The 25178-nt window shown below is 38.3% G+C and overlaps 1 protein-coding gene and 1 long non-coding RNA gene across 2 annotated transcripts in view; both read left to right on the forward strand.

The window, feature by feature from the left end:
* LOC140075952 (uncharacterized) overlaps positions 1–25178 on the forward strand; it is a 364396-nt gene that overhangs the window by 338679 nt on the left and 539 nt on the right. Inside the window, exon 4 of the mRNA XM_072122401.1 lies at positions 24900–25078. Within this exon, the coding sequence (XP_071978502.1) occupies positions 24900–25050 (151 nt within the window). The 3' untranslated portion in view covers positions 25051–25078. The remainder of the gene's footprint in view (positions 1–24899; positions 25079–25178) is intronic.
* On the forward strand, positions 18987–21074 carry LOC140074974 (uncharacterized). The gene is made up of 3 exons (XR_011849320.1): positions 18987–19089; positions 20024–20153; positions 20812–21074. It is a non-coding gene; the product is annotated as an uncharacterized lncRNA (long non-coding RNA).

Below are 25178 nucleotides of genomic sequence, written 5' to 3' on the forward strand. Positions count from 1 at the left end.
CCCCCTATGTACAAGAATATAACTACTATAATACTGCCCCCTATGTACAGGAATATAACTACTATAATACTGCCCCCTATGTACAGGAATATAACTACTATAATACTGCCCCCTGTGTACAGGAATATAACTACTATAATCCTGCCTCCTATGTACAGGAATATAACTACTATAATACTGCCCCCTATGTACAGGAATATAACTACAATAATACTGCCCCCTATGTACAGGAATATAACTACTATAATACTTCCCCCTATGTACAGGAATATAAATACTATAATACTGCCCCCTATGTACAGGAATATAACTACTATAATACTGCCCCCTATGTACAGGAATATAACTACAATAATACTGCCCCCTATGTACAGGAATATAACTACTATAATACTGCCCCCTATGTACAGGAATATAACTACTATAATACTGCCCCCTATGTACAAGAATATAACTACTATAATACTGCCCCCTATGTACAGGAATATAACTACTATAATACTGCTCCTATGTACAGGAATATAACTACTATAATACTTCCCCCTATGTACAAGAATATAACTACTATAATACTGCCCCCTATGTACAAGAATATAACCACTATAATACTGCCCCCTATGTACAAGAATATAACTACTATAATACTGCCCCCCTATGTACAGGAATATAACTACTATAATACTGCCCCCTATGTACTAGTATATAACTATAATACTGCCCCCTATGTACAGGAATATAATTACTATAATACTGCCCCCTATGTACAAGAATATAACTACTATAATACTGCCCCCTATGTACAGGAATATAACTACTATAATACTGCCCCCTATGTACTAGTATATAACTATAATACTGCCCCCTATGTACAGGAATATAATTACTATAATACTGCCCCTATGTACAGGAATATAATTACTATAATACTGCCCCCTATGTACAGGAATATAACTACTATAATACTGCCCCCTATGTACAGGAATATAACTACTATAATACTGCCCCCTATGTACAAGAATATAACTACTATAATACTGCCCCCTATGTACAGGAATATAACTACTATAATACTGCCCCCTATGTACTAGTATATAACTATAATACTGCCCCCTATGTACAGGAATATAATTACTATAATACTGCCCCCTATGTACAGGAATATAACTACTATAATACTGTCCCCTATGTACAGGAATATATCTACTATAATACTACCCCCTATGTACAGGAATATAACTACTATAATACTGCTCCCTATGTACAAGAATATAACTACTATAATACTGCCCCCTATGTACAGGAATATAACTACTATAATACTGCCCCCTATGTACAAGAATATAACTACTATAATACTGCCCCCTATGTACAAGAATATAACTACTATAATACTGCCCCCTATGTACAAGAATATAACTACTATAATACTGCCCCCTATGTACAGGAATATAACTACTATAATACTGCCCCCTATGTACAGGGATATAACTACTATAATACTGCCCCTATGTACAGGAATATAACTGCTATAATACTGCCCCCTATGTACAGGAATATAACTACTATAATACTGCCCCCTATGTACAAGAATATAACTACTATAATACTGCCCGCTATGTACAGTAATATAACTACTATAATACTGCCCCCTATGTACAGGAATATAACTACTATAATACTGCCTCCTATGTACAAGAATATAACTACTATGTTCCACTGTTACCAAACGGCTCATAAATAGGGGTTATACACATGCGTGTTGTGAACGTGCCAAACGCATTGTGGACACTCACCCCCGCACCCACTATCTTCTCCCTAAACCTATCAAAAAGCAGGCTTCATCAAAACCCACCTTCAGTACTTCCTACTCATCTCAATATACGGCAATTTCAGCCATTATTAACAAACATTTACCGATACTCGAAACTGACATTTTTTTGAAAAAAATTCTTTCAGACGGCATCATGTGCGTGTCCCGCCGGGCCCCCACCTTAGCCACCATGCTATCTCCCAACATTTTTAGCAATCCTAATATTACCTCTACATGGCTAAGTTACAAAGGCAGCTTTTGCTGCGGAGGAGCCAGATGCAATATTTGCAAATTCATGCACAAGACATCTTCTTTTGTCTCCACTGCCAATGGTAAACTTTTTAAAATATTCAGACACATGAATTGTTAAAGCACTTTCATCATTTACCTGGCAGAATGTACTACATGTGCCCTCCAATACGTGGGATGCACCTGTAGAAAACTTAAGGACCGCCTATCGGAGCACATAACTGGTGCAAACCCACGTACCATATCCAGTACTCGTAATATCACTGGTTTATCCAAACATTTCCGGGACCACCACTCCGGAAACATGTCTAGTCTTAAAGTTACAGCCATCGATCATGTTCCCGTAAATAAGAGAGGAGGTGATAGAGTTAAAAAACTCCATATGAAGGAAGCAAAATGGATTCTCACCCTTAACACCCGGCATCCTGCAGGTTTAAATTTCAAAAGTGACCTACTTTATATTTACTAATTATGTGACATACACCTGCACTTATATTTTCATTTGTTATTTGCTATTTATATTTCCTTTTTTTGCTGAATTTTGTTTTGTTTTTTGTGTTTCCTTGCCTGTGTTCCTTTCTGTTTCTTTTTTCCCCATTGTTGCTAATTTGTCTCCACCTGTGTGAACTTTGCCAGGAGGGAGGTCTCTCCACACTGACGTGTTTCCTCCTCTCCATAAAGCCAGCTCACACTAGATGAAATACAGGTATGAATAAGGACCTCTTTCCCATGGTCCGAAACGCGTAACCATTTTTCTCTCCCCAGTGATCACTTTTTAATCATGTTTTGGAAATAAAGATTGGATTTTTTACTTCACCTGCCTGTTGCCGATGATACCCCCCCTTTTTTCCTCCTGCATATACCTTTGGTCTCCGGGACCGGACCGGACTTCTCATCGTTGCACGGCATTTTTCCTATTAGCTGCGGAACAGGTGAGCTGACACCCAAGCTTTTTGCTTTTTTTCTCCATAACTACTATAATACTGCCCCCTATGTACAAGAATATAACTACTATAATACTGCCCCCTATGTACAGGAATATAACTACTATAATACTGCCCCCTATGTACAAGAATATAACTACTATAATACTGCCTCCTATGTACAGGAATATAAATACTATAATACTGCCCCCTATGTACAGGAATATAACTACTATAATACTGCCCCCTATGTACAAGAATATAACTACTATAATACTGCCTCCTATGTACAGGAATATAACTACTATAATACTGCCCCCTATGTACAAGAATATAACTACTATAATACTGCCCCCTATGTACAAGAATATAACTACTATAATACTGCCCCCTATGTACAGGAATATATCTACTATAATACTGCCCCCTATGTACAGGAATATAACTACTATAATACTGCCTCCTATGTACAGGAATATATCTACTATAATACTGCCCCCTATGTACAGGAATATAACTACTATAATACTGCCCCCTATGTACAGGAATATAACTACTATAATACTGCCCCCTATGTACAAGAATATAACTACTATAATACTGCCCCCTATGTACAAGAATATAACTACTATAATACTGCCCCCTATGTACAGGAATATAACTACTATAATACTGCCCCCTATGTACTAGTATATAACTATAATACTGCCCCCTATGTACAGGAATATAATTACTATAATACTGCCCCCTATGTACAAGAATATAACTACTATAATACTGCCCCCTATGTACAAGAATATAACTACTATAATACTGCCCCCTATGTACAGGAATATAACTACTATAATACTGCCCCCTATGTACAAGAATATAACTACTATAATACTGCCCCCTATGTACAAGAATATAACTACTATAATACTGCCCCCTATGTACAGGAATATAACTACTATAATACTGCCCCCTATGTACAGGAATATAACTACTATAATACTGCCCCCTATGTACAGGAATATATCTACTATAATACTGCCCCCTATGTACAAGTATATAACTACTATAATACTGCCCCCTATGTACAAGAATATAACTACTATAATACTGCCCCCTATGTACAAGAATATAACTACTATAATACTGCTCCCAATGTACAAGAATATAACTACTATAATACTGCCCCCTATGTACAAGAATATAACTACTATAATACTGGCCCCCTATGTACAAGAATATAACTACTATAATACTGCCCCTATGTACAGGAATATAACTACTATAATACGGCCCCCTATGTACAGGAATATATCTACTATAATACTGCCCCCTATGTACAAGAATATAACTACTATAATACTGTCCCCTATGTACAGGAATATAACTACTATAATACTGCCCCCAATGTACAGGAATATAACTACTATAATACTGCCCCTTATGTACAAGAATATAACTACTATAATACTGTCCCTATGTACAAGAATATAACTACTATAATACTGCCGCCCATGTACAGGAATATAACTACTATAATACTGCTCCCTATGTACAGGAATATAACTACTATAATACTGCCCTCTATGTACAGGAATATAACTACTATAATACTGCTCCCTATGTACAGGAATATAACTACTATAATACTGCCCCCTATGTACAGGGATATAACTACTATAATACTGCCCCCCTATGTACAGGAATATAACTACTATAATACTGCCCCCCATGTACAGGAATATAACTACTATAATACTGCCCCCTATGTACAGGGATATAACTACCATAATACTGCCCCCCTATGTACAGGAATATAACTACTATAATACTGCCCCCTATGTACAGGAATATAACTACTATAATACTGCACCCTATGTACAAGAATATAACTACTATAATACTGCCCCCTATGTACAGGGATATAACTACTATAATACTGCCCCCCTATGTACAGGAATATAACTACTATAATACTGCTCCCTATGTACAGGAATATAACTACTATAATACTGCTCCCTATGTACAGGAATATAACTACTATAATACTGCTCCCTATGTACAGGAATATAACTACTATAATACTGCCCTCTATGTACAGGAATATAACTACTATAATACTGCTCCCTATGTACAGGAATATAACTACTATAATACTGCCCCCTATGTACAGGGATATAACTACTATAATACTGCCCCCCTATGTACAGGAATATAACTACTATAATACTGCCCCCTATGTACAGGAATATAACTACTATAATACTGCCCCCTATGTTCAGGAATATAACTACTATAATACTGCCCCCCTATGTACAAGAATATAACTACTATAATATTGCCCCCTATGTACAGGAATATAACTACTATAATACTGTCCCCTATGTACAGGAATATAACTACTATAATACTGCCCCCTATGTACAGGAATATAACTACTATAATACTGCCCCCTATGTACAGGAATATAACTACTATAATACTGCCCCCTATGTACAAGAATATAACTACTATATTACTGCCCCCTATGTACAGGAATATAACTACTATAATACTGTCCCCTATGTACAGGAATATAACTACTATAATACTGCCCCCTATGTACAAGAATATAACTACTATAATACTGCCCCCTATGTACAGGAATATAACTACTATAATACTGTCCCCTATGTACAGGAATATAACTACTATAATACTGCCCCCTATGTACAGGAATATAACTACTATAATACTGTCCCCTATGTACAGGAATATAACTACTATAATACTGCCCCCTATGTACAGGAATATAACTACTATAATACTGCCCCCTATGTACAAGAATATAACTACTATAATACTGCCTCCTATGTACAAGAATATAACTACTATAATACTGCCCCCTATGTACAGGAATATAACTACTATAATACTGCCCCCTATGTACAGGAATATAACTACTATAATACTGCCCCCCTATGTACAGGAATATAACTACTATAATACTGCCCCCCTATGTACAGGAATATAACTACTATAATACTGCCCCCTATGTACAGGAATATAACTACTATAATACTGCCCCCCTATGTACAAGAATATAACTACTATAATACTGCCCCCTATGTACAGGAATATAACTACTATAATACTGCCCCCTATGTACAAGAATATAACTACTATAACACTGCCCCCTAGGTACAAGAATATAACTACTATAATACTGCCCCCTATGTACAGGAATATAACTACTATAATACTGCCCCCTATGTACAAGAATATAACTACTATAATACTGCCTCCTATGTACAGAAATATAACTACTATAATACTGCCCCCTATGTACAAGAATATAACTACTATAATACTGCCTCCTATGTACAGGGATATAACTACTATAATACTGCCCCCTATGTACAAGAATATAACTACTATAATACTGCCCCCTATGTACAGGAATATAACTACTATAATACTGCCCCCTATGTACAGGAATATAACTACTATAATACTGCCCCCTATGTACAAGAATATAACTACTATAATACTGCCCCCTATGTGCAGGAATATAACTACTATAATACTGCCCCCTATGTACAAGAATATAACTACTATAATACTGCCCCCTATGTACAGGAATATAACTACTATAATACTGCCCCCTATGTACAAGAATATAACTACTATAATACTGCCTCCTATGTACAGGAATATAACTGCTATAATACTGCCCCCTATGTACAAGAATATAACTACTATAATACTGCCCCTATTTACAGGGATATAACTACTATAATACTGCCCCCTATGTACAGGAATATAACTACTATAATACTGCCCCCTATGTACAGGAATATAACTACTATAATACTGCCATCTATGTACAAGAATATAACTACTATAATACTGCCTCCTATGTACAGGAATATAACTGCTATAATACTGCCCCCTATGTACAAGAATATAACTACTATAATACTGCCCCTATTTACAGGGATATAACTACTATAATACTGCCCCCTATGTACAGGAATATAACTACTATAATACTGCCTCCTATGTACAGGAATATAACTGCTATAATACTGCCCCCTATGTACAAGAATATAACTACTATAATACTGCCCCCTATGTACAGGAATATAAATACTATAATACTGCCCCTATGTACAGGAATATAACTACTATAATACTGCCCCTATTTACAGGGATATAACTACTATAATACTGCCCCCTATGTACAGGAATATAACTACTATAATACTGCCCCCTATGTACAAGAATATAACTACTATAATACTGCCTCCTATGTACAGGAATATAACTACTATAATACTGCCCCTATGTACAGGGATATAACTACTATAATACTGCTCCCTGTGTACAAGAATATAACTACTATAATACTGCCCCCTATGTACAGGAATATAACTACTATAATACTGCCCCCTATGTACAAGAATATAACTACTATAATACTGTCCCCTATGTACAAGAATATAACTACTATAATACTGCCCCCTATGTACAAGAATATAACTACTATAATACTGCTCCCTGTGTACAAGAATATAACTACTATAATACTGCCCCCTATGTACAGGAATATAACTACTATAATACTGCCTCCTATGTACAGGAATATAACTACTATAATACTGCTCCCTGTGTACAAGAATATAACTACTATAATACTGCCTCCTATGTACAGGAATATAACTACTATAATACTGCCCCCTATGTACAAGAATATAACTACTATAATACTGTCCCCTATGTACAAGAATATAACTACTATAATACTGCCCCCTATGTACAAGAATTTAACTACTATAATACTGCTCCCTGTGTACAAGAATATAACTACTATAATGCTGCCCCCTATGTACAGGAATATAACTACTATAATACTGCCCCCTATGTACAAGAATATAACTACTATAATACTGCCCCCTATGTACAAGAACATAACTACTATAAATCTGCCCCCTATGTACAGGAATATAACTACTATAATACTGCCCCCTATGTACAAGAATATAACTACTATAATACTGTCCCCTATGTACAAGAATATAACTACTATAATACTGCCCCCTATGTACAAGAATATAACTACTATAATACTGCTCCCTGTGTACAAGAATATAACTACTATAATACTGCCCCCTATGTACAGGAATATAACTACTATAATACTGCCTCCTATGTACAGGAATATAACTACTATAATACTGCTCCCTGTGTACAAGAATATAACTACTATAATACTGCCTCCTATGTACAGGAATATAACTACTATAATACTGCCCCCTATGTACAAGAATATAACTACTATAATACTGTCCCCTATGTACAAGAATATAACTACTATAATACTGCCCCCTATGTACAAGAATATAACTACTATAATACTGCTCCCTGTGTACAAGAATATAACTACTATAATGCTGCCCCCTATGTACAGGAATATAACTACTATAATACTGCCCCCTATGTACAAGAATATAACTACTATAATACTGCCCCCTATGTACAAGAATATAACTACTATAATGCTGCCCCCTATGTACAGGAATATAACTACTATAATACTGCCTCCTATGTACAGGAATATAACTACTATAATACTGCCTCCTATGTACAAGAATATAACTACTATAATACTGCCTCCTATGTACAGGAATATAACTACTATAATACTGCCCCCTATGTACAAGAATATAACTACTATAATACTGCCCCCTATGTACAAGAATATAACTACTATAATACTGCCCCTATGTACAGGGATATAACTACTATAATACTGCCCCCTATGTACAAGAATATAACTACTATAATACTGCCCCCTATGTACAAGAATATAACTACTATAATACTGCCCCTATGTACAAGAATATAACTACTATAATACTGCCCCCTATGTACAAGAATATAACTACTATAATACTTCCCCCTATGTACAGGAATATAACTACGATAATACTGCCCCCTATGTACAAGAATATAACTACTATAATACTGCCCCCTATGTACAGGAATATAACTACTATAATACTGCCCCCTATGTACAGGAATATAACTACTATAATACTGCCACCTATGTACAAGAATATAACTACTATAATACTGCCCCCTATGTACAAGAATATAACTGCTATAATACTGCCCCCTATGTACAAGAATATAACTACTATAATATTGCCCCCTATGTACAGGAATATAACTACTATAATACTGCCCCCTATGTACAGGAATATAACTACTATAATACTGCCCCCTATGTACAGGAATATAACTACTATAATACTGCCCCCTATGTACAGGAATATAACTACTATAATACTTACCCCTATGTACAGGACTATAACTACTATAATACTGCCCCCTATGTACAAGAATATAACTACTATAATACTGCCCCCTATGTACAGGAATACAACTACTATAATACTGCCCCTTATGTACAAGAATATAACTACTATAATACTGCCCCCTATGTACAAGAATATAACTACGATAATAATGCCCCCTATGTACAAGAATATAACTACTATAATACTGCCCCCGATGTACAGGAATATAACTACTATAATACTGCCCCCCTATGTACAAGAATATAAATACTATAATACCGCTCCCTATGTACAAGAATATAACTACTATAATACTGCCCCCCTATGAACAGGAATATAACTACTATAATACTGCCCCCTATGTACAGGAATATAACTACTATAATACTGCCCCCCTATGTACAAGAATATAACTACTATAATACTGCCCCCTATGTACAGGAATATAACTACTATAATACTGCCCCCTATGTACAAGAATATAACTACTATAATACTGCCCCATATGTACAAGAATATAACTACTATAATACTGACCCCATGTACAGGAATATAACTACTATAATACTGCCCCCTATGTACAGGAATATAACTACTATAATACTGCCCCCTATGTACAAGAATATAACTACTATAATACTGCCTCCTATGTACAGGAATATAACTACTATAATACTGCCCCCTATGTACAAGAATATAACTACTATAATACTGCCTCCTATGTACAGGAATATAACTACTATAATACTGCCCCCTATGTACAAGAATATAACTACTATAATACTGCCCCCTATGTACAGGAATATAACTACTATAATACTGCCCCCTATGTACAGGAATATAACTACTATAATCCTGCCCCCTATGTACAAGAATATAACTACTATAATACTGCCCCCTATGTACAGGAATATAACTACTATAATACTGCCCCCTATGTACAAGAATATAACTACTATAATACTGCCCCCTATGTACAGGAATATAACTACTATAATACTGCCCCCTATGTACAAGAATATAACTACTATAATACTGCCTCCTATGTACAGGAATATAACTGCTATAATACTGCCCCCTATGTACAAGAATATAACTACTATAATACTGCCCCTATTTACAGGGATATAACTACTATAATACTGCCCCCTATGTACAGGAATATAACTACTATAATACTGCCCCCTATGTACAGGAATATAACTACTATAATACTGCCATCTATGTACAAGAATATAACTACTATAATACTGCCTCCTATGTACAGTAATATAACTGCTATAATACTGCCCCCTATGTACAAGAATATAACTACTATAATACTGCCCCTATTTACAGGGATATAACTACTATAATACTGCCCCCTATGTACAGGAATATAACTACTATAATACTGCCCCCTATGTACAGGAATATAACTACTATAATACTGCCTCCTATGTACAGGAATATAACTGCTATAATACTGCCCCCTATGTACAAGAATATAACTACTATAATACTGCCCCCTATGTACAGGAATATAAATACTATAATACTGCCCCTATGTACAGGAATATAACTACTATAATACTGCCCCTATTTACAGGGATATAACTACTATAATACTGCCCCCTATGTACAGGAATATAACTACTATAATACTGCCCCCTATGTACAAGAATATAACTACTATAATACTGCCTCCTATGTACAGGAATATAACTACTATAATACTGCCCCTATGTACAGGGATATAACTACTATAATACTGCTCCCTGTGTACAAGAATATAACTACTATAATACTGCCCCCTATGTACAGGAATATAACTACTATAATACTGCCCCCTATGTACAAGAATATAACTACTATAATACTGCCCCCTATGTACAGGAATATAACTACTATAATACTGCCCCCTATGTACAGGAATATAACTACTATAATACTGCCCCCTATGTACAGGAATATAACTACTATAATACTGTCCCCTATGTACAAGAATATAACTACTATAATACTGCCCCCTATGTACAAGAATATAACTACTATAATACTGCTCCCTGTGTACAAGAATATAACTACTATAATACTGCCCCCTATGTACAGGAATATAACTACTATAATACTGCCTCCTATGTACAAGAATATAACTACTATAATACTGCTCCCTGTGTACAAGAATATAACTACTATAATACTGCCCCCTATGTACAGGAATATAACTACTATAATACTGCCTCCTATGTACAGGAATATAACTACTATAATACTGCTCCCTGTGTACAAGAATATAACTACTATAATACTGCCTCCTATGTACAGGAATATAACTACTATAATACTGCCCCCTATGTACAAGAATATAACTACTATAATACTGTCCCCTATGTACAAGAATATAACTACTATAATACTGCCCCCTATGTACAAGAATATAACTACTATAATACTGCTCCCTGTGTACAAGAATATAACTACTATAATGCTGCCCCCTATGTACAGGAATATAACTACTATAATACTGCCCCCTATGTACAAGAATATAACTACTATAATACTGCCTCCTATGTACAAGAATATAACTACTATAATACTGCCTCCTATGTACAGGAATATAACTACTATAATACTGCCCCCTATGTACAAGAATATAACTACTATAATACTGCCCCCTATGTACAAGAATATAACTACTATAATACTGCCCCTATGTACAGGGATATAACTACTATAATACTGCCCCCTATGTACAAGAATATAACTACTATAATACTGCCCCCTATGTACAAGAATATAACTACTATAATACTGCCCCTTATGTACAAGAATATAACTGCTATAATACTGCCCCTATGTACAAGAATATAACTACTATAATACTGCCCCCTATGTACAAGAATATAACTACTATAATACTTCCCCCTATGTACAGGAATATAACTACGATAATACTGCCCCCTATGTACAAGAATATAACTACTATAATACTGCCCCCTATGTACAGGAATATAACTACTATAATACTGCCCCCTATGTACAGGAATATAACTACTATAATACTGCCACCTATGTACAAGAATATAACTACTATAATACTGCCCCCTATGTACAAGAATATAACTGCTATAATACTGCCCCCTATGTACAAGAATATAACTACTATAATATTGCCCCCTATGTACAGGAATATAACTACTATAATACTGCCCCCTATGTACAGGAATATAACTACTATAATACTGCCCCCTATGTACAGGAATATAACTACTATAATACTGCCCCCTATGTACAGGAATATAACTACTATAATACTGCCCCCTATGTACAGGAATACAACTACTATAATACTGCCCCCTATGTACAGGACTATAACTACTATAATACTGCCCCCTATGTACAGGAATACAACTACTATAATACTGCCTCTATGTACAGGAATACAACTACTATAATACTGCCCCTTATGTACAAGAATATAACTACTATAATACTGCCTCCTATGTACAGGAATATAACTACTATAATACTGCCCCCTATGTACAAGAATATAACTACGATAATAATGCCCCCTATGTACAAGAATATAACTACTATAATACTGCCCCCGATGTACAGGAATATAACTACTATAATACTGCCCCCTATGTACAAGAATATAAATACTATAATACCGCTCCCTATGTACAAGAATATAACTACTATAATACTGCCCCCTATGTACAAGAATATAACTACTATAATACTGCCCCCTATGTACAGGAATATAACTACTATAATATTGCCCACTATGTACAGGGATATAACTACTATAATACTGCCCCCTATGTACAGGAATATAACTACTATAATACTGCCCCCTATGTACAAGAATATAACTACTATAATAAAGCTCCCTATGTACAGGAATATAACTACTATAATACTGCCCCCTATGTACAGGAATATAACTACTATAATACTGCCCCCTATGTACAGGAATATAACTACTATAATACTGCCCCCTATGTACAGGAATATAACTACTATAATACTGCCCCCTATGTACAGGACTATAACTACTATAATACTGCCCCCTATGTACAAGAATATAACTACTATAATACTGCCCCTTATGTACAAGAATATAACTACTATAATACTGCCCCTATGTACAAGAATATAACTACTATAATACTGCCCCCTATGTAAAAGAATATAACTACTATAATACTGCCCCCTATGTACAGGAATATAACTACTATAATACTGCCCCCTATGTACAAGTATATAACTACTATAATACTGCCCCCTATGTACAGGAATATAACTACTATAATACTGCCCCCTATGTACAAGAATATAACTACTATAATACTGCCCCCTATGTACAAGAGTATAACTACTATAATACTTCCCCCTATGTACAAGAATATGACTACTATAATACTGCCCCCTATGTACAGGAATATAACTACTATAATAATGCCCCCTATGTACAGGAATATAACTACTATAATACTGTCCCCTATGTACAGGAATATAACTACTATAATACTGCCCCCTATGTACAAGAATATAACTACTATAATACTGCCCCTTATGTACAAGAATATAACTACTATAATACTGCCCCCTTTGTACAGGAATATAACTACTATAATACTTCCTCCTATGTACAGGAATATATCTACTATAATACTACCCCCTATGTACAAGAATATAACTACTATAATACTGCCCCCTATGTACAAGAATATAACTACTATAATACTGCCCCCTATGTACAGGAATATAACTACTATAATACTGCCCCCTATGTACAGGAATATAACTACTATAATACTGCCCCCTATGTACAGGAATATATCTACTATAATACTGCCCCCTATGTACAGGAATATAACTACTATAATACTGCCCCCTATGTACAGGAATATAACTACTATAATACTGCCCCCTATGTACAGGAATATATCTACTATAATACTGCCCCCTATGTACAGGAATATAACTACTATAATACTGCCCCCTATGTACAGGAATATAACTACTATAATACTGCCCCCTATGTACAGGAATATAACTACTATAATACTGCCCCCTATGTACAGGAATATAACTACTATAATACTGCCCCCTATGTACAAGAATATAACTACTATAATACTGCCCCCTATGTACAGGAATATAACTACTATAATACTGCCCCCTATGTACAGGAATATAACTACTATAATACTGCCCCCTATGTACAGGAATATATCTACTATAATACTGCCCCTATGTACAGGAATATAACTACTATAATACTGCCTCCTATGTACAGGAATATAACTACTATAATACTGCCCCTATGTACAAGAATATAACTACTATAATACTGCCCCTATGTACAAGAATATAACTACTATAATACTGCCTCCTATGTACAGGAATATATCTACTATAATACTGCCCCTATGTACAAGAATTTAACTACTATAATACTGCCTCCTATGTACAGGAATATAACTACTATAATACTGCCCCTATGTACAGGAATATAACTACTATAATACTGCCTCCTATGTACAGGAATATAACTACTATAATACTGCCCCCTATGTACAGGAATATAACTACTATAATACTGCCCCTATGTACAGGAATATAACTACTATAATACTGCCCCTATGTACAAGAATATAACTACTATAATACTGCCCCTATGTACAGGAATATAACTACTATAATACTGCCCCCTATGTACAGGAATATAACTACTATAATACTGCCCCCTATGTACAAGAATATATCTACTATAATACTACCCCTATGTACAAGAATATAACTACTATAATACTGCCCCTATGTACAGGAATATAACTACTATAATACTGCCCCCTATGTACAGGAATATAACTACTATAATACTGCCCCCTATGTACAAGAATATATCTACTATAATACTACCCCTATGTACAAGAATATAACTACTATAATACTGCCCCTATGTACAGGAATATAACTACTATAATACTGCCCCCTATGTACAGGAATATAACTACTATAATACTGCCCCTATGTACAAGAATATAACTACTATAATACTGCCCCTATGTACAGGAATATAACTACTATAATACTGCCCCTATGTACAGGAATATAACTACTATAATACTGCCCCTATGTACAAGAATATAACTACTATAATACTGCCCCTATGTACAGGAATATAACTACTATAATACTGCCCCTATGTACAGGAATATAACTACTATAATACTGCCCCTATGTACAGGAATATAACTACTATAATACTGCCCCTATGTACAGGAATATAACTACTATAATACTGCCTCCTATGTACAGGAATATAACTACTATAATACTGCCCCCTATGTACAGGAATATAACTACTATAATACTGCCCCTATGTACAGGAATATAACTACTATAATACTGCCTCCTATGTAAAGGAATGTAACTACTATAATACTGCCCCTATGTACAGGAATATAAATACTATAATACTGCCCCCTATGTACAGGAATATAACTACTATAATACTACCCCTATGTACAAGAATATAACTACTATAATACTGCCCCTATGTACAGGAATATAACTACTATAATACTGCCCCCTATGTACAGGAATATAACTACTATAATACTGCCCCTATGTACAGGTATATATAACTACTATAATACTGCCCCCTATGTACAGGAATATAACTACTATAATACTGCCCCCTATGTACAGGAATATAACTACTATAATACTGCCCCTATGTACAGGAATATAACTACTATAATACTGCCCCTATGTACAAGAATATAACTACTATAATACTGCCTCCTATGTACAGGAATATATCTACTATAATACTGCCCCTATGTACAAGAATATAACTACTATAATACTGCCCCTATGTACAGGAATATAACTACTATAATACTGCCCCTATGTACAGGAATATATCTACTATAATACTGCCCCTATTTACAGGAATATAACTACTATAATACTGCCCCTATGTACAGGAATATAACTACTATAATACTGCCCCCTATGTACAGGAATATAACTACTATAATACTGCCCCCTATGTACAGGAATATAACTACTATAATACTGCCCCTATGTACAGGAATATAACTACTATAATACTGCCCCTATGTACAGGAATATATCTACTATAATACTGCCCCTATTTACAGGAATATAACTACTATAATACTGCCCCTATGTACAGGAATATAACTACTATAATACTGCCCCTATGTACAGGAATATATCTACTATAATACTGCCCCTATTTACAGGAATATAACTACTATAATACTGCCCCTATGTACAGGAATATAACTACTATAATACTGCCCCCTATGTACAGGAATATAACTACTATAATACTGCCCCCTATGTACAGGAATATAACTACTATAATACTGCCCCCTATGTACAGGAATATAACTACTATAATACTGCCCCCTATGTACAGGAATATAACTACTATAATACTGCCCCCTATGTACAGGAATATATCTACTATAATACTGCCCCCTATGTACAGGAATATAACTACTATAATACTGCCCCCTATGTACAGGAATATATCTACTATAATACTGCCTCCTATGTACAGGAATATAACTACTATAATACTGCCCCCTATGTACAAGAATATAACTACTATAATACTGCTCCCTATGTACAGGAATATATCTACTATAATACTGCCTCCTATGTACAGGAATATAACTACTATAATACTGCCCCCTATGTACAAGAATATAACTACTATAATACTGCCCCCTATGTACAAGAATATAACTACTATAATACTGCCCCCTATGTACAGGAATATAACTACTATAATACTGCCCCTATGTACAGGAATATAACTACTTTAATACTGCCCCCTATGTACAGGAATATAACTACTATAATACTGCCCCCTATGTACAGTAATATAACTACTATAAAACTGCCCCCTATGTACAAGAATATAACTACTATAATACTGCCCCCTATGTACAAGAATATAACTACTATAATACTGCCCCCTATGTACAGGAATATAACTACTATAATACTGCCCCCTATGTACAGGAATATAACTACTATAATACTGCCCTCTATGTACAAGAATATAACTACTATAATACTGCCCCCTATGTACAGGAATATAACTACTATAATACTGTCCCCTATGTACAGGAATATAACTACTATAATACTGCCCCCTATGTACAAGAATATAACTACTATAATACTTCCCCCCTATGTACAGGAATATAACTACTATAATACTGCCCCCTATGTACAGGAATATAACTACTATAATACTGCCCCCTATGTACAGGAATATAACTACTATAATACTGCCCCCTATGTACAGGAATATAACTACTATAATACTGTCCCCTATGTACAGGAATATAACTACTATAATACTGCCCCCTATGTACAAGAATATAACTACTATAATACTGCCCCCTATGTACAGGAATATAACTACTATAATACTGCCCCCTATGTACAAGAATATAACTACTATAATACTGCTCCCTATGTACAAGAATATAACTACTATAATACTGCCTCCTATGTACAGGAATATAACTACTATAATACTGCCCCCTATGTACAAGAATATAACTACTATAATACTTCCCCCCTATGTACAGGAATATAACTACTATAATACTGCCCCCTATGTACAGGAATATAACTACTATAATACTGCCCCCTATGTACAGGAATATAACTACTATAATACTGTCCCCTATGTACAGGAATATAACTACTATAATACTGCCCCCTATGTACAAGAATATAACTACTATAATACTGCCCCCTATGTACAGGAATATAACTACTATAATACTGCCCCCTATGTACAAGAATATAACTACTATAATACTGCCCCCTATGTACAAGAATATAACTACTATAATACTGCCCCCTATGTACAGGAATATAACTACTTTCTCTGGAAACGCATGTGCGTTCGGGCCAATGACCTCCCCCTGTGCGCTAGCGTCGCGTTATGAACGGATGCCTAGCGGTACGTGTGACCTGAGGTTACATTGCGTTTGCACTGCATCTGCTAAAACGCAATGTAACATCAGCATATGATCAAGGCTAAAGCCTTTGGAATTCGTCAAAAACGCATAAAAAAGGTGACGCAGCGTTTTGACCTGCGTTTTCATTGCGTCTGAAACGCATATACAACAGCTGATGAGAGGTGATTTGCCTAATTACATTACTGTTAACATTTCCGTTTACAAAACGCATCGTAAACGTGATGTTAACGCATGCGCTAACAATGCGTTAACATATGCGTTTTGTTAACGCATTCGTTAACATTGCGTTTACAAACGTAAACGGCATTGTAATTAGGCAAATCACCTCTCATCAGCTGTTGTATATGCGTTCCAAACGCAATGAAAACGCAACCAAAACGCAACGTGTGAACGCGCCCTTAGGGTTCAGATCGCCTGAGAGCACGTTCACATGTGGAGTTTTTGCTGTGGTTAAAACACATTTCAAATGCACCAAGGAAAATCGCATCTATAGAAGCGTGTGTATGTTTTCTCCAAAACGGATGCGTTTTCCCCAGTGCGTTTGCAAAGCTTTTCAAAATGCAACAAAAACGTGACATAAAACTTGGCCCGGAATCTGCCATGTGAATGCAGCCCTTGGCTTCTGTACTGATGGAGGTGATTGAGCTAATGTGTCCCAGGTGATGGGGGAGCTCATGCTATATAACAGCCTGTAGGGGGCACTGCTCAGCATCTGCTCTGGGACAGCTAGTCTTTAGGTAAGTTGTGTTTGTGGTGGTCAGTGGGTTTGCTGCCAGGTCTGACCATTTATTATCTCTTGGGTTCTGTCTGCAGCATGCGTCTTCTCCTGTGTGTTATTTGCTTGGTGTTTTTTATGTATTTTGGGGCATTGCATGTTTTGCACTTTAGCCCTGACCTGTGGGATCCTGTGCACATGTCCTGGTGCAGTGTTACACATTGTGGTGGGGGTACCCAGTGCTGCCCCCTATGCTGCAGCCAGACGCATGCAATGAACTTTATCCCTATGGTGAAAAAAATGGGGTTCCATGAGAACATTGGGGTTTATCTTAAGCTTGAATTTTGTCTTACAAAATTGGTTGCAAATATAATCAACTTCTATACACCCCCCCCCACCCCGTATTCATTCTGTGGCAAATCTGTACAAAGCTTTGCAACAAAATCTTCAAGAATGTTTTGGGGTCTGGATCACTTATTAACTTTTTGTCTTGACCTGGCCACTTCTAGACCACCTCCCAGTGCCAATGAGCAGGGGCGTAACTCTAGGGGGTGCAGAGGTTGTGGTCGCACCTGGGCCCAAGAGGCTTAGGGGGCCCTTATGATGTCACTTTCCCATATGAGGAGACTATTACTATAAACCAGACATTAGTCGGGGCCCGGCACAGACTTTGGGGACACTGGGGCCCCTCAGCTTCTAGTTATGCCACTGCCAATAAGACTTGGTCTCCTTTTTGGTTTGGGCTCCTCACCAGTCTTGGGGGCAATGCATGCTACTCTGGTGCCCCTTGTGTTTAGAATTGCGCAGATGGTTCCTCTTCTCAGGTCTGTGTCCTCCAGTGCTGGATCCTTCGCCTTGTAGTTGGGCAATGCACCCAGTGCAGGATAAACACTCGTCACGTCGCCCTGTGCCAGGTATGTCCTTGGCATCATCCTCCTCCTTATTGTCCTTATCAGGCTTCTTGAATAACTCGAGATGAAGTTCTCCTCCGCTGCTGTGCACAAGATGGAAGCTGCAAACAAAGGAGGCAAAGGCCGAGGAAAGTCCAAGAACTACTCCAGATTCATGTACAGAGTCTTAAGACAGGTCTGTGTGTGACGGGGTGAGAGGAAATCCTAAAAAAATAAAAAATTGTAGAACTTAAGTTCTTGGCAATGCATTGGATTTGGTCCATTATGATAAACTTACTCCTGTCCCTCCAGACCCCCCCCCCCTCGATGATAATCTGGTGACCCTATGAAGTCTCCAGGACTCCCAGGTTTGGTTTGGGGTTTCCCAGCTCTGAGATTGCTCTGGGGCTTTCATGTATTAGTGATCTGTCACTGACTGATCCCCTGGGACGTGTTAATTGCTGGTAATGACCTTAATCCAAGGGTCCGGGGCCATTCTCACGGATCAAAGACTTTCCAAACCCTTGGGCTGGTAGAGAACTTGGCAAGAAGTGACCTGAGGCTCCTTGTGCTAGGAGTGGAGATGTGTACGGTGCGCACCAATATCCTGCTCTCAGATGATGCCATTGTTTCCTGTATGGGGGGCGGTAGAAAGGTTTACAATGAATTGGCCTTACAATCGTCTGCTCGGATGTAACCACTCAATGGGACATAGACTGGGGATCCCTGTGTGAAGGGGATAAGGGAGAGATTTCTCCATCGAGGGTCGCATTTTGATGCTGGAGTGACCTCCTCCTCACTTTTAATTGACATTCCCCCCCCCCCTCTGATGTCTGACCATGTTCTTCTTGCAGGGTCCCCAGGATTCGGACGTCTGCCTGCCCCGGGAACCTGAGCGGATCGTGTGTATTGCTGCGGAGGCCGCCCGCTTGTCCCTGTATAACAAGAGGAGAACCATCACCCGACGGGAGGTGGAGTCTGCAGTGAAGAGCATCGCATCCACCGGCCCCCACCCCCTCCCGGGACCTGCAGCCTCCGACTGATACCTGTCATTTATAGATTTAGATTTTTTGTTTTTAACTTAATTTATTCTGATAATAAAAGTCTTTTTAATGAAGTGGATTTCTGTTATAGTTGGATGTGGGACAACTGGACCCCAAACTGATTCTGGGGTATAACATGTGATCCTTGATGTTGAGGGTGCGTCAGGCTTATCGCCAGTGCATGGGGCTGCGGCTGCTGCATGCGTCTCACTGACATGCGATCGGTAACCAGCACCCGGGGACAATGCATCTCAATAAGCAAACGGCATTGACCTACAATAAGAAATGCTGCGAGCTCAGTCTGGAGGCATTCTGCTATCGTGTATGAGGGGCTGATCAGTGTCCGGTCAGGGTGCGTTCACACGTTGCGTTTTGGTCGCGTTTTCATTGCGTTTGAAACGCATATACAACAGCTGATGAGAGTTGATTTGCCTAATTACATTACCGTTTACATTTGTTAACGCATGTGTTAACATCGCGTTTACAATGTGTTTTGTAAACGGAAACATTAACAGTGATGTAATTAGGCAAATAACCTCTCCTCAGCTGTTGTATATGCGTTTCAAACGCAATGAAAACGCAACGTGTGAATGCAATGAAAACGCAGGTCAAAACGCAACGTGTGAACGCGCCCTCAGGGGTGGATTCACTAACACTGAGCACAGATTTGGGGGGGGGGGGGGGGGGGGAGACTGATTTTCCATCTGTGAGGCATAGGCTTTGCTTGATGAAAATAATCCAAAGGAGTTTATTTTGAACAGTCCATATATAACATAACGGGATCAATAAACACGCGGCTCTTGTAGTTCCACAGACCAGCAGAAGGCGAAACACAAATCTCCACAATCAGAATCCCCCAGATTGCTGGTCACTGACACCTTTTATACAATTGAAATACCCACAATTCTCTGCAGCTTCCCCTATAAAACACCAGAGCTGCTGCTGGCGCCTCTTCTAAGGTCAGAGCAGACACCATGCTGCAGGTAAGTAGAACAGAACATATATTACATAGTATATTACATAACTTTACATTGTAACAGCACATTCCCTGGTTTTGGTGCACAGCTCCCGGGTGGTGATACTAGACAGAAGAGAATAGAGCATTAGGTGGCCGCCTAATGAGAGAAGTGGAATAAGACGTCATTCACACAGAAGTTACCAACCAGGAAACTAATGGACCACAACCAGTTACAGGAAACCAGTCTTCAATACTATAAAAAAAACAAACCATGTGTCTTCTTCACATCACCTTCACTCCAAAAATGGAACCAGCTGCAAAGCCCAAGAAACGGATATGCAATTGGGCTGAGCCCATTCCCCCCCCCCCCCCCCCCCCCCTTGCCATAGGGTGGTGTTATGAATGCGACACTAGCAGAACATGTCACCGGGGGCCAACACTTCCAGAAATTAAGAAACTGATTCAAACCAACCCAAAGCATAGTAAACATGTAAAACCGCAGGATGCACAGTGTCACCTTATCCAGAGGGTGATGCCACACGTCGCATTTTTGGACCGTTTTAAAAGGAGTCCAAAAAATGCAACAAGTGGCATCAACCATAAGGTCCCAATGTCACCAATAATAAAATAGAAACAATTTTTCATTGCATTTGCTAAAACAAATGTAACCCCAGCATGTGATCAGGAATAGGGCAGATTCTCTTGTGTTTCTGCCGCGTTTATTTTAAACGGATACAAACGGATACAAAGTTTAGTGTTTGAGGGCGCGTTCACACGATGTGTTGTGGCGTTTTTGGATTTTTTTTTTTTTAACATTCCAAAGGCTTCCGCCTTGATCACGTGCTGAGGTTACATTGTGTTTTGGAGAATACAATGGAAACGCAATGTAACCTCGGCGTGTGATCCCGGCTGAAGTCTTTAGAATGTGTCAAAAATGCATAAAAGTGACGCAACGACGTGAATGCGCCCTCAGGTTACAGTTCAATTTTCCAGATGTAGTTTTTGATGCCCAAACCAGGAATTGGAGTGAGATGAGGAGGAGCAGCAGCTTTCAATTTATTTGTCTCACCCATTATCATCCGCATCTGCTTCAAAAACTGAACGTGTGGACGCTCCCTAAAAGCGCAACAAAAATGTCACTTGGGAATCGGATGTGGATCATAAAGGGGCGAGACCATATGATGGAGAGGAGCTGCTCCAATCTGTTGGATATTCCCACGTGGCGTTTTTGTTACGTTTTTAAACGCATCCAAAACACAAGTGGGAAGGGTTTAGCCAAAAAGCGTCGCCGCTTCCAATGAAAAGTTGGGTGCTTTTAAAAAAAACGTGGAAATCTGCCCTCAAAAGGCCCGAGCCCCCATGTGTATTATATGAATAGAATACATTAATATCCACAATGTAGAGAATATTTTATGTTTTATTGAAGAAAAAGCGAAACCATCCCAGATCAGGGGCCAAAAAATGTACAAAAACAAAGAAGAAAACCTACAAGACTGCGTTTTAATAGCGTTTAGCGACACAATCCCAAGGCTCCATTTTGGGGGTCATTTATCTTTAATTTTCTTCCTGCTTTTTCTGAGACATTTTTTGGCGCATTGAAATTTTTGTGCCTTTTTTAGGGCGCTGTCACACGTTGCGTTTGCAAACGCAGACGCAGACCAAACCGCGCCCACCGGGCGGTCCGCGGTCCAATCGCATCGGCGTTTTCAATAGAAACATAGAGAAACGCCGATGCGATTGGACCGCGGAGCGCCCGGTGGGCGCGGTTTGGTCTGCGTCTGCGTCTGCAAACGCAACGTGTGACAGCGCCCTTAGGGACATTTTTATTTGTCTGCCGGACATTTTTTTTTTTCTGGTCGACACATTTATCTTCTGTTCCAGATGTGCTAAATGTCGCAAATCACATTTATCATTTCTTTGGCGCAAAAAACTCCAGATTAAACAATACTTAAGGAAAACTTAGAAAATGGAAAGTAGCGACTTGTGACATTTGTAACAAATTTCTCAAAAAGAGATCCGGAAATAAAAACCGCATTTAACACAAGGAAAAAGTGAGACTGATAAATGACCAAAAAAGCGGAAGGGAAATGGACAAATACAAACCAAAACACACGGGGATAAGATAAATGACCCCCTCTGCTTCATGTACTGAAAACGCAACGTTACCTCCACATGTCATTACAGAGTAGCCGATGGCCGCGCTCACACGTTCCGCTAGTGTTGTGTTCATAACGCGACGCTAGTGCACAGGGGGCGGGTCTCTGCACCATCGCATATACGTTTCCAGGGAAATGGATGTGATCGTGCCAAGGCCCAACCCCCCCCCCCCCCAGCACTAACATTGCGTTATGAAGGCAACGCTAAGGGCGCGTTCGCACGTTCACATTTGAAACGCATATACAACAGTTGATGTGAGGTAATTTGCCTAATGACATTACCGTTTACGTTTGTAAACGCAATGTTAACGCACGTTAACATTGATGAAATTAGGCAAATCACCTCTCCTCAGCTGTTGTATATGCGTTTCAAACGCAATGAAAACGCAGGTCAAAACGCAACGTGTGAACGCGCCCTCACGGAACGTGTGACTGCGGCTTATGGATTGCCTGACAACGTGGCCTAGTGTGTATTCCGCTCCTGGATTATGTGCAGCCTGCACCCATCACTTGGTTAGGACCTGAGGCAGCTGAGGCTCGTGAGGTGCTGGAGGATTGGGCCGTCCCCACTAATCTGTGGCTATAAAGCTCTCCCTGTGGGTGCTGTGCTGCAGGTGTGATAGGAAGCTGTGAGTAGCAGAGCTGAGGGGTCCGGGAGGTGCTGGTTTGGGGGTCCTCTAGGTGTCGGTAGATGCAGTTGTGTGCGTGGTATTGGGCTGGTATATTATGGTATTGGTTCTGGTACTGGCCACCAGAACCACTGTGTTGGTTTTGTTCCCCTTCAGACAATTGAATCTCCTCAGAAGCCGCTGTTACGGTTCGGGTTCCTCTAGTTACCAGAATGAAGCCAACGCTGAGCGCGAAGAGGAGCAGCAGCAGCAGCGCCAGGTCCGGGTCACTCCAGAGGGCGATGGCGAAACCCAAGGAGAACTATAAGCGGCACCTGGTGACCGTCCTGAGCCGGGTAACACTGCGCCGTCATATGTGCGGGGGGGTGGGGGCTTCCAGGTATAATTCTACCCGGGTACATGCACACACCCTAACCTAGGAATTGGAAAACCATA

This window comes from Engystomops pustulosus, chromosome 8, assembly GCF_040894005.1.
Source record: "Engystomops pustulosus chromosome 8, aEngPut4.maternal, whole genome shotgun sequence".
NCBI classification, from domain to species: domain Eukaryota; kingdom Metazoa; phylum Chordata; class Amphibia; order Anura; family Leptodactylidae; genus Engystomops; species Engystomops pustulosus.